The sequence below is a fragment of the Cyprinodon tularosa genome, unplaced genomic scaffold, assembly GCF_016077235.1.
Source record: "Cyprinodon tularosa strain WSP-4 unplaced genomic scaffold, ASM1607723v1 ctg1131, whole genome shotgun sequence".
NCBI lineage: Eukaryota > Metazoa > Chordata > Actinopteri > Cyprinodontiformes > Cyprinodontidae > Cyprinodon > Cyprinodon tularosa.
The window spans coordinates 79,854-98,245 of record NW_024037928.1 but is presented as its reverse complement, the minus strand read 5'-3'; the positions used below and the strand labels follow the sequence as shown (position 1 = coordinate 98,245).

General features: G+C 44.7%; 1 protein-coding gene across 3 annotated transcripts in view; it reads right to left on the bottom strand.

Moving 5' to 3' along the window:
* The window catches only part of mogat3a (monoacylglycerol O-acyltransferase 3a), a 33,231-nt gene extending 15,672 nt beyond the window's left edge, over positions 1-17,559 (bottom strand). For 2 of the 3 annotated variants that reach the window (XM_038302823.1, XM_038302841.1), the window contains exons 1-4: positions 17,290-17,558; positions 13,805-13,983; positions 13,673-13,733; positions 10,954-11,097 (exon numbers count right to left, since the gene is read on the bottom strand). In XM_038302823.1, the coding sequence (XP_038158751.1) occupies positions 10,954-11,097; positions 13,673-13,733; positions 13,805-13,983; positions 17,290-17,383 (478 nt within the window). In that variant the 5' untranslated portion in view covers positions 17,384-17,558. Of the gene's footprint in view, positions 1-10,953; positions 11,098-13,672; positions 13,734-13,804; positions 13,984-17,289 lie in introns of all 3 variants that reach the window. The other variant, XM_038302832.1, reaches the window with a different exon arrangement.
* Between the last annotated feature and the right edge of the window lie 833 nt (positions 17,560-18,392).

Here is an 18,392-nt window from a genome sequence, read left to right as displayed (position 1 = left end):
TGTAGAGAACAGTCTGGATGCAGAGAACAGTCTGGATGCAGAGAACAGACTGGATGTAGAGAACAGTCTGGATGCAGAGAACATACTGGATGTAGAGAACAGTCTGGATGCAGAGAACATACTGGATGTAGAGAACAGACTGGATGCAGAGAACAGACTGGATGTAGAGAACAGACTGGATGTAGAGAACAGTCTGGATGCAGAGAACAGACTGGATGCAGAGAACAGTCTGGATGCAGAGAACAGACTGGATGAAGAGAACATACTGGATGCAGAGAACAGTCTGGATGCAGAGAACAGTCTGGATGCAGAGAACAGTCTGGATGCAGAGAACAGACTGGATGCAGAGAACATACTGGATGCAGAGAACAGTCTGGATGCAGGGAACAGTCTGGATGCAGAGAACAGTCTGGATGCAGAGAACAGACTGAATGCAGAGAACAGACTGGATGCAGAGAACATACTGGATGAAGAGAACAGACTGGATGCAGAGAACACTCTGTATGCAGAGAACAGTCTGGATGCAGAGAACACTCTGTATGCAGAGAACAGACTGGATGCAGAGAACAGACTGGATGTAGAGAACAGACTGGATGTAGAGAACAGTCTGGATGTAGAGAACAGACTGGATGTAGAGAACATACTGGAGGTAGAGAACAGTCTGGATGCAGAGAACAGACTGGATGCAGAGAACAGACTGGATGCAGAGAACAGACTGGATGTAGAGAACAGACTGGATGTAGAGAACATACTGGAGGTAGAGAACAGTCTGGATGTAGAGAACAGACTGGATGCAGAGAACAGTCTGGATGCAGAGAACAGACTGGATGCAGAGAACAGACTGGATGCAGAGAACAGACTGGATGTAGAGAGCAGTCTGGATGCAGAGAACAGACTGGATGCAGAGAACAGACTGGAAGCAGAGAACAGTCTGGATGGAGAGAACAGACTGGATGTAGAGAACAGACTGGATATAGGGAACAGACTGGATGCAGAGAACAGTCTGGATGCAGACAACAGACTGGATGTAGAGAACAGACTGGATGTAGAGAACAGACTGGATGTAGAGAACAGACTGGATGTAGATAACAGACTGGATGTAGAGAACAGACTGGAGAGAACATACTGGATGCAGAGGACATACCGGAAGCAGAGAACAGACTGGATGCAGACAAGAGTCTGGATGCAGACAACAGTCTGGATGTAGAGAACAGACTGGATGTAGAGAACAGTCTGGATGTAGAGAACAGACTGGATGTAGAGAACAGACTGGATGTAGAGAACAAATTGGATGCATAGAACAGACTGGATGCATAGAACAGTCTGGATGGAGAGAACAGACTACAGGTGCTGGTCATAAAATTAGAATATCATGAAAAAGTAGATTGATTTCAGTAATTCCATTTAAAAAGTGAAACTTGTATATTATATTCATACATTACATACAAACTCATATATTTCAGATGTTTATTTTGTTTAATTTTGATGATTACAAATGACAACAAATGAAAATCTCAAATTCATCATATCAGAAAATTAGAATATTGTGAAAAGGTTCAAAATTGATGGCCCCTGGTGCCACACTCTAATCAGCTAATTAACTCAAACCACCTGCAAAAGCCTTTAAATGGTCTTTCAGTCTAGTTCTATAGGCTACACAATCATGGGGAAGACTGCTGACTTGACAGTTGTCCAAAAGACGACCATCGACACCTTGCACAAGGAGGGCAAGACACAAAAGGTCATCGCTAAAGAGGCTGGCTGTTCACAGAGCTCAGTGTCCAAGCACATTAATAGAGAGGCGAAGGGAAGGAAAAGATGTGGTCGAAAAAAGTGTACAAGCAAGAGAGATAACCGCACCCTGGAGAGGATTGTGAAACAAAACCCATTCAAAAATGTGGGGGAGATTCACAAAGAGTGGACTGCAGCTGGAGTGAGTGCTTCAAGAACCACCACACACAGACGTATGAAAGACATGGGTTTCTGCTGTCGCATTCCTTGTGTCAAGCCACTCTTGAACCACAGACAGCGTCAGAAGCGTCTTGCCTGGGCTAAAGAGAAACAGGACTGGACTGCTGGTGAGTGGTCCAAAGTCATGTTCTCTGATGAAAGTAAATTTTGCATTTCCTTTGGAAATCAAGGTCCCAGAGTCTGGAGGAAAAGAAGAGAGGCACTTCATCCACGTTGCTTGAAGTCCAGGGTAAAGTTTCCACAGTCAGTGATGGTTTGGGGTGCCATGTCATCTGCTGGTGTTGGTCCATTGTGTTTTCTGAGGTCCAGGGTCAACACAGCCACATACCAGGAAGTTTTAGAGCACTTCATGCTTCCTGCAGCTGACCAACTTTTTGGAGATGCAGATTTCATTTTCCAACAGGACTTGGCACCTGCACACAGTGCCAAAGCTACCAGTACCTGGTTGAAGGACCATGGTATCCCTGTTCTTAATTGGCCAGCAAACTCTCCTGACCTTTACCCCATAGAAAATCTATGGGGTATTGTGAAGAAGAAGATGCAATACACCAGACCCAACAATTCAGAAGAGCTAAAAGCCACTATTAGAGCAACCTGGGCTATCATAACACCTGAGCAGTGCCACAGACTGATCGACTCCATGCCACGCCGCATTGCTGCAGTAATACAGGCCAAAGGAGGCCCAACTAAATACTGAGTGCTGTACATGCTCATACTTTTCATGTTCATACTTTTCAGTTGGCCAACATTTCTATAAATCCTTTGTTTTTATTGGTCTTCAGTAATATTCTAATTTTCTGATATGATGAATTTGAGATTTTCATTTGTTGTCATTTGTAATCATCAAAATTAAACAAAATAAACATCTGAAATATATGAGTTTGTATGTAATATATGAATATAATATACAAGTTTCACTTTTTAAATGGAATTACTGAAATCAATCTACTTTTTCATGATATTCTAATTTTATGACCAGCACCTGTAGATGGAGAGAACAGACTGGAAGAAGAGAACAGACTGGATGCAGAGAACAGACTGGATGCAGAGAACAGACTGGATATAGGGAACAGACTGGATGCAAAGAACAGTCTGGGATCAGCTCGTTTTCAGTCTGAGCTATCAGAGCTCATCAAAGCAGGTGTCTGGATGAAAACAAAACTAATTCAGTCAGTCTGACTATAATTTTTGTTCCCAATTCTTTCAGTTTAAATGTGATGTGTCTAAAATGTGATTATAGGGGAGTTATTCAGAAGACCTTTCCATAAAAATTCAAAAAATATCCACTGGACTTGGTTTCCAAGATTTGAAGATGTTTCGCCACCTCTCCATGAAGCTTTCTCAGGAGAGCTGCAGTTTATAAATGCAGGTTTATAATAACATTTTATGTTGTATTTATTTCCATTCCTTACCAGCTTCCAAGCAACATATTTATGATGTTTTTATTTGAGTTGGAAAAAATAAAATGTGTCAGAATGAAACGATCTCATTAAATGATTAAGTCAAAGTTTTAAAACTTTATTTTATCAGTTATTTTAAATTCCACTTTTGGCCAATCATCTATACTTTTAACTGAGAGGAAATCATGGAAAGAAAACATGAAGAAAAGAAGTTAGAAGAACTACTGATTTAAACTGTTGGTTTACCCAGAATCCTCTGCTGATCAACTCCTTCCCCCACTCAGACCAAAATCAGTCTGCTGCAGTGCCTCATGCAGCCACCAGGTGTCACCATCATGTCATCTGGTTTCCATCCTTTGAGTGGCCACATGGCTACAGCTCCTGTTCAGAGTCCAGCCAGCCAATCAGAGAGCCTGTTGCCTCCTCCTCCTCCTCCTCCTGACCTGCAGCCTACTTCCTCTGTGGACACAGTCTGGACCTGGACCCTGGAGCTGTGATGAAACTGCTCACATGGTCCAGATCCTATCGCTGCCATGTGTGCTACAGTTCAGAGGTCACCAGAGGTCAGAGCAATCTGGAGCTGCTCCTGCTGATCTAAACTGACTCCAGTTCTAAGGTCCAAACCCAGAGTCTTTTCAACATCATCAGTCTGATGGTTCCTCTCAGACTGGTCTCCTAGGGGAGCCATGGGATGTTTCCAGCCTGGGACCAGTTCCTACCCCGTAGCTGATGATGCTGGGCGTTTTCCATCCAGTCAGATCAGAGGTCACCGTTAGAGCCATAAATGGAAAATATTTAAGTTATTTGTTGATGGTTTACCTTTTGTTTTTGTCGTGTTCAGTGAAGGGACTGATATTTGTTCAGGTCATTTTATTGAGAGGTTTGGTTTTATTTTGAAAGGCTCGCTTCCTGTCCGACCCGCATGGTGAGAAAAAAAACTCTGGACTGACTGTTTAGACACGGAGCAATACAGTTTTTGACCTATAATTGTGTAAGAATTGGAAGAAGAAAACAGAAGTGGAATTCTTCTTTTACATATTTTATAGATAAAGATTTTATGTTAAAAATACACGGTTTCAAGCGTCCTTTACTTTTAGTGTTTAAGGAACGGCACAGATATTGGAGCTGTTGCCCTTACATTAGTCAAAAAATGCTCCAAGATGATAAAAGGACATTGAAGAAAGAGGGAAACAGAGTGGAGGAACGAGAGGTTAAGAGCCTTTCACAAGAATTGGATTGCTGTGAGTAAATAACCAGCTAACATGCTAATGAAGAAGCTAACTATGCTAACTGAGGGAGCTCCCATTTACATTGCATAAGTCGTTTGAATGAAGACATAAGAGCTTAAAAAGTTTTTTTTTAACGTTTATGGACTATAAAAGCCTTTTATGAACGTTTGACAGTCTGAAAGAAATAAATAAATAAATATTGGACATTGAGCCTAAAGTATGGAGGAGAAAAGGTTGTTTGTTGCTGCATCAGACGCAATGTAGGCGGGTGACCAAAAGAGGGAGCCAAAATACAGACAAAAGGCACTTGAGGAGAAACTTAACAGGCTTATCAGTCAAAGAAGGACAAAAATTGCTCAGATTACAGCTAAAATTAAGGAAATAGACGCAATGACAAATAATGAAGAGCATGTTGATAAAGTGGAATCAGAAACACTTCGATGTTTTTACAACCTGCATAAAGAGTTCATATTGCTGAACAACAATGTTGCACTGATGTTATCTTAAGATGAAGCTAACACAGATCAGTGTGACGGGTACGAGTCAAAGGCAGCTAGTATTAAGCAATTTTAGCATGAGACAGAAGGATGAATTCTGGAATGTAAAAGACATTCAGAATGAAGAGGTTACCCCACATGACAGTGTTTCTGTGACAGTTGATCTTCGTCGTCAAAGATGTAAGAGCAGATTGAGTTCAAGCACTGAAAATTCTTCAGATGTGTCGAGCACTAGTTCAGTGGCTCGTATGAAAGAGGAGGCTAAAGGAGCAGCTCTTCTAGCACAAGCTGAATCGCTAAAAAGGAAAAAGGCAACTACAGGAAGCAAAGCTAAAGGCTGAGTTGGAGGAGCTGGAGATTGAAACTGCAATAGCAGCCTCTACTGCTAAGCTCAGGGTTTTCCAGAAACATGAAAATCCCTGAGATGCCATGCATGAATATTTCAAAATACAGGCTGGAAGAACCTGTATCAAGTCTTCCAAGATCACAGCTTGTACATGAAGTCCATGCTCCAATGACAGCAAATGATGAAGAGGAGGAAGATCATCTAATTGATAATGTGTCTGCTAGTGTCACAAAACATTCACCTCAGGCATATTTGTGTCATCAGGATCACTCAGATGGAGCTCCGCCTACAGGTCCTCAGGATCTACGGGTGACAAGATTTATGAAGTGATGTATCATCAGAACCTGATCACTGAAATGTTGGTCAAGCAGCAAAGCCTGCCACTGCTGCCCAAGAAAGACATTCCGGTGTTTTCAGGTGATCCACTTGCATATACGTCTTTTATCAGAGCATTTGACAACGCTATTGACAACAACACAGAAAATTAGAAAGATAAACTCTTTTCTTTCTGGAGCAATATACACGTGGAGAGCCACAAGATCTGGTGAGAAGCTGTGAACACATGACCCCAGAGAGAGAGGCTACAGAGATAGCTGCTTAATAAGCAATATGCCGATAATTTAAAAATAGCCATGGCTTACACCGAGAAGGCTTTAAAATTACCACAAATAAAGGCAGATGATGTTAAGGGCTTAAACGCTTATTCTCTCTTCCTGATTGGTTGCTGAAACACGATGCAAGATGTTGACTAAATGACAGAAATGGACAACCCAACAAACATGAGAGTCATTCTGTCCAAATTGCCATATAAGATGAGGGAGTGATGGCAGAATGTGGCATTTCAAATGCAGGAAGCCAGAGGAAGAAGAGGGAGGTTCAAAGATCTGGTAGATTAGATTGATAGACAAACAAAGACCATCTCAGATCCATTGTTTGGTGATCTCCAGGAAGTCAGTCTATCTACAAAACAACAAAAAAAGGCTGTTTTGTGTGGAAAGCAAACAAAAATACACCAAGGAGCAGCAGTTTTGCTACAAGTGTTGACACAGAAAATTTCACAGTCACACCAAATCACAAAGACTGATAATGCCAAAGCATCTCGGAATAACCGTTTGTACTGTGACAACAACCACAGTCTGGACAATTGTGAAACATTCCAGAAGCAAGCACACAAGGAAAAGATTGAATATTTGAAATCTAAAGGTTTGTGTTTTGGATGCCTTGTTTAAGGTCATTTGAGTAAAGATTGTTCAAGAGCACTGACATTTCAGGTATGTTTGTGGGAACATCAAAGCATCCTACATGTACAAAGAGAAGAAAAGACATCATATAAAAAAGAAAGAAACATCCCTTCTGAAACTCAGAGCACTACAGCTGTAAGCCAGGAGATGTGTGGATACACTTGGGCCGGAAGCAAAGAAGAAGTTTTGGCCATTGTTCCGGTAAAACTCAAATCCAAAAAAGGCACAAAAATAATTGAGACATACACCTTCAGAGATCCTGGCAACTCAGCTACATTTTGCACAGAGAAGATCAGGAGAGCGCTGAACTTAAGAGGCAGAAAGACTGAGATTTTGCACCGAACTATGGGACAGGAGAAGCTTGTCCATAGTCACATCCTGTCAGAACTGGAAGAAAAATACATTGATCTACCTTCAGTGTTCACACAGCATGAAATTCCTGTCAAAAGGGCTAACATTCCAGATCAGAAAGACCTCCGGAAGTGGTCATATTTGGATGAGGTCCATCTTCCAAGTATCAAGGAAGAAATTGGTCTGTTGAACAGTGCTAATGATCACAAAGCAATAGAGCCATGGAAAGTCATCAACAGCCAGGGAGATTGTCCATATGCAGTGAAAACATCAATTGGATGGATTGTCAATGGTCCTGTGAAGGGAGAAGAGGACGTTCCACACGGTGAGAATGAGTTGCAAAGGTTAACTGTGAACAGGATGCAGTGGCAAGCATTGAGGAATTGCTGACACAGCAATATAATTGGGATTTCACAAAGCATAGCTGTAAAGACAAAACAGATGTCACAAGATGATCAGCAGTTCATGAATCATGTGGAACAGTCTTGTCAGTTCATTAATGTACATTACTGTATAAGTCTCCCATTTAAGAACAAGTCTCTGAAGATGCCTAATAATCACGGTCTAGCTGAGCAGAGAGCCATCAATCTCAAGAAAAGGCTCATAAAGAACCTTTATAGTCATGCTTACTATAAAGCTTACATGTCTGACATTGTAGCAAAGGGTTATGCTGACAAGGTGCCTGCAGACAGTCCGCGCAATGACGGAGGTGTGGAACATCCCACTTCATGGGGTGTAACATCCAAAAAAAGAAGATCAGAGTTGTCTTTGACTGCATTGCAACATATCAGGGAGTTTCACTGAAGAACCAGTTACTTCAAGGCCCAGACCTCACAAATACTTTGAATGGAATGTTGATAAGGTTTAGAGAGGACAAGATTACACTGATGGCCGATATAGAGGCAATGTTTTACCAAGTCAGAGTACCAGCCAAGGACTTTAGTTTCCTTTATGAGGCGGAATCTGAGTTGCCTACAAGACCTGACATACCAATCACCATGGAAGAGGACAGTGAGATCAAAAAGACAGCGCCAGTCAGTCTCTTGACCATGGCTGAAGTTACACCTATGAAAAAGCTGGTGGAATAATACTATGACTGGCACAAACTGAGAAAAGCTGTTGCATGGATGCTATGCATGAAAGACCTACTTCACTACCTTGTTGACAAGTGAAAAGAGTATAGAGATTGCTGTCCTGAAAGAGACAGGAACATTGAAGCAGTCCCAGAAAGTGCATGAAGAAATGATGGGACTGAGAAAGTCAGTGAAAAGAAAACCTTTGTCTGTGCAGGACCTGAAAGATGCAAGTGGTGCTAATACGTCACATTCAAAGATAGATGTATCCAGAAGAATTGATTCACTCTTAGGTAAGGATTCCAATGTAAAGAGATTCAATCAATTTTCCAAATTAGATCATTTTCTGCACGATGTCATCATCAAAGTAGGAGGTCGATTGAACAAATCAGCCATGCCAGAGGAAGCGAGATGTCCAACTGTGTTGCACAAAGAACATCACATTACTAGGCTAATTCTGCAACATAGACATAGACAAAATGGTCACTGCGTAAGGAACCAGCTGATTCCAAAGGTCAGGCAGCAGTATTGGATACCAGGACTGAACAGGGCAGCCCGGACAATAATATCGAAATGCATCACATGCAAAAAAAATACATGCAAAGCCTGCAGTCCAGAAAATGGCAGACTTATTGGAGGAGCGTGTACTTCCAGACAAGCCTCCGTTCACACATGTGGGAGTGGACTACTTCGGACCTTTTGCTGTGAAAAGGGGATGCAGCATAGTGAAGCGCTATGGTGTAATGTTTACATACTTTACACTTTACATTACTTTGCACTGAGGGCAGTCCACATATAGGTTGCTCACTCTTTGGATACCCCATCATGAATAAATGCCGGCAGAAGATTTATATGTAGAAGAGGTCAAGTTTGTACTCTGCACTCAGATAATGGCATCAATTTATTGGCGCTGAAAAGGAGCTTAAAGAAGCCATAACTGAGCTGGATCATTCTAAAATAAGAGAAGAGCTGATGCCAAAGGGTATCTCATGGACCTTTAACACACCAACTGCCTCTCATCAAGGTGGAATATGGGAAAGACAGATTCGTACTGTCAGAAAGGTGTTGAACTCTGTTTTGAAGCAACAAACATTAGATGATGATCGTCTTCACACCCTATTATTTGAGGTGGAAGCAATCATAAATGATCATCCTTTGACTGCTGCATCAGAGGATCCAAATGACCTGGAGGTTTTGACCCCAAATCATCTTCTGCTGTTGAAGAAACAGCCGATCCTTCCTCCAGGATTGTTTGACAGTAATGATACGTACTCACGTCGAAGATGGAGACAGACCCAATACATGGCCGACTTGTTTTGGTCAAGGTGGACAAAGGAATATCTTCCATTGCTACAAGAGCGGCAGAGATGGCATTGTTGACAGTTCAGCCCCACGAAACGCTTGGTTGACTGGAAGAATCCAAAAGACCTTCCCGGACTCCAGGGGAATTGTGCGATGGGTTCGACTTCAAACCAAGTCTAGTTTGTTAGACAAACCTATAAATAAACTTTGTCTATTACAGGAAGCAGAATGAGTAAGAAAAGACTGTTAGTTGTCTCAAAGGCAAGACCTGGATAGATATTTTGTTAGGTTAATAACTTTATGGCTCTTTTTAAATTGTAATTGTTATACATCCTGCCAATACAATTAGGAGCCGGAATGTTTTGAGCCATAAATGGAAAATATTTAAGTTATTTGGATTATAGTTTACCTTTTGTTTTTGTTGTGCTCAGTGGAGGGACTGATATTTGTTCAGGTCATTTTATTGAGGTTTGGTTTTATTTTGAAAGGCTCACTTCCTGTTGTGCTCCATTGTAACAAACTGGACTGAGTGTTTAGACATGGAGCAATACAGTTTTTGACCGTGTAAATTGTGTAAGAATTGGAAGAAGAAAACAGAAGTGTCATTTTTCTTTTACAGATTTTATAGATAAAGATTTTACATTAAATCACACGGTTTTACACGTCCTTTACTTTTAGTGTTTAAGGAACAGCCTTTCATATCAGTAGGGGTGTTCTAAAATGTTCCAAGACATTCTAAGATGTTCTTAGATGTTTTTAGATGCCACCGACCCTCCCTGTCTGGTTAATGGTCTGATCAAACACTCTGCTGATCGTCATGCTGCACCATGAATGATCCCTGAGTGACGACTGGAAGTAGGAAGAGTCTTTTGACGACTTGTTTAGAATTGAAATCTGTTCGACTTGGACCTAAAAGAATTTTGTTAATAAACTCTAATATTTCAATAGAAGCTGAATTTATTCCAGTTATATGCAGAATTATCTGTCAGACCAAGAGTTGAGCTCCATTCACACGTTTTTCTGCTGTTCTAACACACAGCCAGAAGGGGGCGTGTTCACAGAACAATATATGAACAAGCTTATAGCAGGCAATAGATGATTAGTGGAATGATAATGTTAGCTCAAGTCCTGCTGCAGGGCAAAGAGGACAAAGGTCAGATATCTGGAGGGTTAATGATCAGATGTTCAGTCTGGTTCTGGTTCTGGTTCTGGTTCTGCTGGATGCTTTGGGTTGTTCTGTTTCTATACTCAAATATATCTGAGTTCTAAAACCCAAACTGGATGAGGAACCAGAAACATAGATCTGTTGATGTTGTTAAGGATAGAGATATTAAAGGTTCCTGCAGAACCAGAAACATCAGGATCCACTTGCAGGTTCCTGGTTTCCACTCAGGTCTGCCTGTGGGAACTAGTACCCATCCAGTCTTGGTTCACAGGTAGACTATAGAGCAGGAGTCACCAACATGGTGCACCCAGGGGTCCTGGGTGCTCAATGGATCCAAACAGGTTAGGAAGGAAACAGAACATTAGCCAGAACACTGACCTCCACACATGATGTAGTCCCTGAAGAACGGCACTCGGAACCAGAACGGCAGCATCAGAAGGTGAGACCTCAGACCCGGAAACAGGCGGGAGAACCCTGTGGCCTCCGTGCAGAAGTTCCCAAATCCACCGGCTACCAGAACCCCTGAAAGAGAAACCGTCCACAGGGTCAGAACCAGAATACTTGGGATTATCAAGTACACTGGGTAACACTGCGGTCGGAGCAGTCAGAACCAGAACCCCACAGATGAATGACTAAAAGTCTTCCTCCCTGTGGGTCTGTCCAGTGACGAAAGCTCTAAGATCCTCAGACTCCTGTGAAGAAGCAACAGAAACTTGTTAATTCACGGATCTACTGACTCAGTCATGGTTTGGTTTCACCAGAACCTGTCTGACAAATAAGATACTGAATATTCATAGATCTAAACCAGAAGCTGACCATCCCAGGATCTGAAGAAAGAATTACAGAACAATTTATGGGTTTGGGCTCAACATCAGGAACCTCAGGAAGAACCATCATGGAGACCACATGGAACAGTGGAGAACTGGACCTGGAAGAGAAGAACCTTCCAAAGAGAGGAAGACTAAAGTCCCCTCACAGAGCTCAGAAGGCCTCAGTAAAGGTCAGAGGTCAGGAACCAACCATCTGGAAGGCAGACTGGACAGAAATGGCCTCCCAGACCAGAGCTACTGCTGGCCCAACAATACACAAACATTCATCTCTTATTAACCAGAATCTGGAGGTTGGATTTTCCATCACATCAGGAGTAGAACCGATCCAAAACATAGCAGGGAGGTGGAGGTGTGATCTATCAGAGAACCAGATGAGGCAGAAGGGTGAACCAATACCAGACTAGGTTTTCCTGATGCAGGACTGTCTGTGGATCTGAGCTCCGCCCTTAGCAGCAGCTGGTGTGGTCTGCTTTGTCTATTTCTGAACCTGAAAGCACACAGTCTTTCAGCTAACTGTGGATCTATAGCTTCCTGGCTGACCCCAGGGTAAACCCAGAGGTCTGCACAGTGATCTGATCTCACAAGAGGTGGAATGAGAGAAGCAGTGAAGAGCACAGTCTGGTACTGGTGCAGTTAGTCCACCAGAAAGCAGCCCTTCACCAGGTAAATGGATGGGAGCACAGCACCTGGTCACATCACCAGAGTCTGGACAGTTGAAGTAGCCAAGATAACCTGAATAAGTCTTCCTTTTCTTAGTTGAAGTTGCATTAACACTGGAGTCCAAAGAGAACTCTGGGTACCAATTGGGCCCTGGGTACAAACTAGATTCTGGGAATCCAATGGACCCTGGGTACCAACTGGATCCCTAGTACCAAATGGACCCTGTGTACCAACTGGATCATGGGTACCAAATAAATCATATGTAACAACTGATCCCTGGGTACCAAATGGACCCTGGGTACCATCTGGACCCTGGGTACCAAATCGAGCCTGGGTACCAAATTGACCCTGGGTACCAAGTGGATCATGGGTACCAACCGAACCCTTGGTACCAAATGGATCATGGGTACCAAATGGACCCTGGGTACCAAATGCACCATGGGTACCAACTGAACCCTTGGTACCAAATGGATCATGGGTACCAAATGGACAAGGGCTACCAAATGCACCATGGGTACCAAATTGACCCTGGGTACCTAGTGGATCATGGGTACCAACTGAACCCTGGGTACCAAATGGACCCTGGGTACCAAATCGAGCCTGGGTACCAAATTGACCCTGGGTACCAAGTGGATCATGGGTACCAACCGAACCCTGGGTACCAAATGGATCATGGGTACCAACTGAACCCTTGGTATCAAATGGACCCTGGGTATCAAATGGACACTGGGTACCAAATGGACCCTGGGTACCAAATGCACCATGGGCACCAAATGGACCCTGGGTACCAAATGCACCATGGGTACCAACTGAACCCTTGGTACCAAATGGATCATGGGTACCAAATGGACAAGGGGTACCAAATGCACCATGGGTTACCAAATTGACCCTGGGTACCAAGTGGATCATGGGTACCTACTGAACCCTGGGTACCAAATGGATCATGGGTACCAACTGAACCCTGTGTATCAAATGGACCCTGGGTAGCACATTGACAATGGGTACCAAATAGACACTGGGTACCAAATGGACGATGGGTACCAAATGGATCATGGGTACCAAATAAATAATTTGTAACAACTGATCCCTGGGTACCAAATTGACCCTGGGTGCCATATGGACCCAGAGTACCAACTGCTGCCCCCTGTACTAACTGAACCCTGTGTATGAAATGGACCCTGTGTACCAACTGGGTCATGGGTACCAACTGGATCAGGACATTAAGTGGGTGGTTCTGGTTAACCCTGGGTATCAAATGGACACTGGGTATCAAATGGACACTGGGTACCGAATGGACGATGGGTACCGAATGGACGATGGGTAACGAATGGACGATGGGTAACGAATGGACAATGGGTACCAAATGGATCATGGGTACCAAATGGACACTGGGTACAAAATGGACACTGGGTACAAAATGGACACTGGGAGAAAAATAAAGAATTGTAACGTTGTGTTAAAGACCTCCACTCTTTCCAGATTATGTCAGAAACTCCCAGTAGTCCTGTCGTTCTGTCCTGAAATTCCAATAAAACTCTACAGAACAGAGAAACACACAGAGGACATCTGGGACGGACATGCCGGTCAACAGCAGGTGTGTCCCTCACCGTGGGGGTGGAAGCCAAAGATGTAGTTCTTGGTGGGGTCCAGATCCACGGTTTTAACCAGCTGGACAAACAAGAGTCATCAGGGATCCATGATCCATAAAGGAGAAACAGGTGAACCGGTTCTGGACTCACCGTCAGGGGGAAGTAGTCCCTAAAATACTCCCACACCGTCCACTTCCTCACCCACTGGGACCTGCGACCTCCTGTGGTGGGCGTGTCCCAGTCCAACCAAAGCCAACCAGCATACAGCAGGGCCACCATCCACCAATCAGAGAGAGCCAAGAGGACGAACGCAGCCAGACAGCACTGGGCTGGGGAAGAATGACAGGAGGACAGAGGGACTGATTACTGGACAAGACAGCACTGGGACAGAGACAAGTAACTGGTTTGGCTTTTTGGAACATTAAGTGGGTGGTTCTGGTTAATCTGAGATCTGACTAAAGCTGACCCTTAGTTCTCAGGTTGACTTACTGCAGCAGGAGATGATGATCAGAGGACTGATCAGAGGACAGGAGGACAGAGCAAAGGACAGAGCAGAGGACTGATAGGAGGATGGAAGATCTGATGAGGAACTAAAGTGATCAATAGAACCAGACCTCAGAACCCTGGATCTGGGTCTTTGATCCCAAACCAGAAAGACTTTCTATAAAGAGACCTCCTGTAGTCCTGGAGGTAAACCTCATCCTGGTCCTGCAGGTAAACCTCATCCTGTTCCTACAGATAAACCTCATCCTGGTCCTGCAGGTAAACCTCATCCTGGTTCTGCAGGTAAACCTCATCCTGGTTCTGCAGGTAAACCTCCTCCTGGTTCTGCAGGTAAACCTCATCCTGGTTCTGCAGATAAACCTCATCCTGGTCCTACAGATAAACCTCCTCCTGGTTCTGCAGATAAACCTCATCCTGGTCCTGCAGGTAAACCTCATCCTGGTCCTGCAGATAAACCTCCTCCTGGTTCTGCAGATAAACCTCATCCTGGTCCTGCAGGTAAACCTCCTCCTGGTTCTGCAGATAAACCTCATCCTGGTCCTGCAGATAAACCTCATCCTGGTTCTGCAGGTAAACCTCCTCCTGGTTCTGCAGATAAACCTCATCCTGGTTCTGCAGGTAAACCTCCTCCTGGTTCTGCAGGTAAACCTCCTCCTGGTTCTGCAGATAAACCTCATCCTGGTCCTACAGATAAACCTCCTCCTGGTTCTGCAGATAAACTTCATCCTGGTCCTGCAGGTAAACCTCATCCTGGTCCTGCAGATAAACCTCCTCCTGGTTCTGCAGATAAACCTCATCCTGGTCCTGCAGGTAAACCTCATCCTGGTTCTGCAGATAAACCTCATCCTGGTTCTGCAGATAAACCTCCTCCTGGTTCTGCAGGTAAACCTCCTCCTGGTTCTGCAGATAAACCTCCTCCTGGTTCTGCAGATAAACCTCCTCCTGGTTCTGCAGATAAACCTCATCCTGGTCCTGCAGATAAACCTCATCCTGGTCCTGCAGATAAACCTCATCCTGGTTCTGCAGATAAACTTCATCCTGGTCCTGCAGATAAACCTCATCCTGGTCCTGCAGATAAACCTCATCCTGGTCCTGCAGATTAACCTCATCCTGGTCCTACAGATAAACCTCATCCTGGTTCTGCAGATAAACCTCATCCTGGTTCTGCAGATAAACCTCATCCTGGTCCTACAGATAAACCTCATCCTGGTTCTGCAGATAAACCTCATCCTGGTTCTGCAGACAAACCTCCTCCTGGTTCTGCAGGTAAACCTCCTCCTGGTTCTGCAGATAAACCTCCTCCTGGTTCTGCAGATAAACCTCCTCCTGGTTCTGCAGATAAACCTCATCCTGGTCCTGCAGATAAACCTCATCCTGGTCCTGCAGATAAACCTCATCCTGGTTCTGCAGATAAACTTCATGCTGGTCCTGCAGATAAACCTCGTCCTGGTCCTACAGATAAACCTCATCCGGGTCCTACAGATAAACCTCATCCTGGTCCTGCAGATAAACCTCATCCTGGTTCTGCAGATAAACCTCATCCTGGTTCTGCAGATAAACCTCATCCTGGTCTTGCAGATAAACCTCATCCTGGTCCTACAGATAAACCTCATCCTGGTCCTGCAGATAAACCTCATCCTGGTCCTGCAGATAAACCTCATCCTGGTCCTGCAGATAAACCTCATCCTGGTTCTGCAGATAAACCTCATCCTGGTCCTACAGATAAACCTCATCCTGGTTCTGCAGATAAACCTCCTCCTGGTTCTGCAGATAAACTTCATGCTGGTCCTGCAGATAAACCTCGTCCTGGTCCTACAGATAAACCTCGTCCGGGTCCTACAGATAAACCTCATCCTGGTTCTGCAGATAAACCTCATCCTGGTCCTACAGATAAACCTCATCCTGGTCCTACAGATAAACCTCATCCTGGTTCTGCAGATAAACCTCATCCTGGTCCTGCAGATAAACCTCATCCTGGTCCTACAGATAAACCTCATCCTGGTCCTACAGATAAACCTCATCCTGATCCTGCAGGTAAACCTCATCCTGATCCTGCAGGTAAACCTCCTCCTGGTTCTGCAGATAGACCTCATCCTGGTCCTGCAGGTAAACCTCATCCTGGTCCTGCAGGTAAACCTCATCCTGGTCCTGCAGGTAAACCTCATCCTGGTCCTGCAGGTAAACCTCATCCTGGTCCTGCAGGTAAAACTAATCCTGGTCCTACAGATAAACCTCATCCTGGTCCTGCAGATAAACCTAATCCTGGTTATGCAGATAAACCTCATCCTGGTCCTGCAGATAAACCTCATCCTGGTCCTGCAGATAAACCTCATCCTGGTCCTGCAGGTAAACCTCATCCTGGTCCTGCAGGTAAACCTCATCCTGGTCCTGCAGGTAAAACTAATCCTGGTCCTACAGATAAACCTCATCCTGGTCCTGCAGATAAACCTAATCCTGGTTATGCAGATAAACCTCATCCTGGTCCTGCAGATAAACCTCATCCTGGTCCTGCAGATAAACCTCATCCTGGTCCTGCAGGTAAACCTCATCCTGGTCCTGCAGGTAAACCTCATCCTGGTCCTGCAGGTAAAACTAATCCTGGTCCTACAGATAAACCTCATCCTGGTCCTGCAGATAAACCTAATCCTGGTTATGCAGATAAACCTCATCCTGGTCCTGCAGATAAACCTCATCCTGGTTCTGCAGATAAACCTCATCCTGGTCCTGCAGATAAACCTCATCCTGGTCCTGCAGATAAACCTCATCCTGGTCCTGCAGATAAACCTCATCCTGGTTCTGCAGATAAACCTCATCCTGGTCCTGCAGATAAACCTCATCCTGGTTCTGCAGATAAACCTCATCCTGGTCCTGCAGATAAACCTCATCCTGGTTCTGCAGATAAACCTCATCCTGGTCCTACAGATAAACCTCGTCCTGGTCCTGCAGGTAAAACTAATCCTGGTCCTGCTGGGTCTGTAGATGATCTCCTGGAGTCCATAGAACCTCCTCAGATTCTGATGATCTCTCTGGTACCTGATCTAAAGGCTTTCTAAGGAGTTGGTTCCAGTTCTGGATCCAGCAGGAAGCTGTTGGACCGAGCAGAACCTCCAGGCAGAATCAGAACCTCTCACCCAGAGCCAGGAAGGAGAAGAGCCACTGCAGCACCGCGGCGGTCTGCAGCCTCCTCTGCAGCGGCACGTTCAGCGGGGCGAACTGGATCTTCATGCCGGGGGAGGGGCAGCGCAGGGCGGCCAGGGGAGCAGCTGCTGGGTCTGTGAGGAGCTTCTCCTGGAGGATCTAGAGAGCTTCTCCTCCACCAGAGGAGCAGCAGCTTCTAAACTTCACCAACTGCTGCAAAGTTTTACACGCTGCTGTTTCAGCGCATGCGCACTGGCCGCCGCGATGGGCGTGTTCCTGTTGGTCAATCAGTGACGGAATGTGACGGGGGCGCGCTTGAACAGGAGCCAAGTGCGTGCACGGTGGAGTCTGTGAAAAATCTGAGCTGCGTGGAGCTGCGTGGAGCCCAGGGGCGGACTTACAGGGAAAGGAGATAACTTATTGGGTTCCCGAAACCAGCAGGAGCCCCACATGTGAGGGGGCCTGCTGTGTTAGGGGGCCCCAGCTGTAAGGGGGCCTGCTGATTTGGGGCCCCAGCTGTGAGGGGGCCCTCTGGTTGCACCTTTAGGATATTCCTTCATGTTAGAAATGAAATAATTATGATTTAACATCAAATCAATGAAAAAAACATCATGAAGTTCTGCTCTTCCATCATTAGAAGATCTAGAGAGAAGAAGCAGATCTATGAGAGCTGATCTATGAGAGCTGATCTATGAAAGCAGAGCTGTGAGAGCAGATCTATGAGAGCTGATCTATGAAAGCAGAGCTGTGAGAGCAGATCTGAATAAATAAAAATTGTTACTTTTATGTCTGTTTAGAACAGATATTAATCTGTAAAGTTTTATTTTCTGAACATTTTCCAGATGAGTCTGAAATGTTCAGAGGATCAAATGTTTCTGGAGAGAAATATCAGCTGTGCTGCTGCCATCAACACCTTTGTTTCTAGATGTTGGAGCTTGGCCTGTTTTCCAGTGTAGTCCTGTTTCTCTGACTGTGACTAACTGGATGTGCTCTCTTCATCCTCTGACATGGGAGCTGGCTCGGAGCTCGTCTGCCTGGCTGTGTGTTTCCTGGACGGGGCCGCCTGTGGAGCTGGTTGACAGTTGCCTTTTGTATC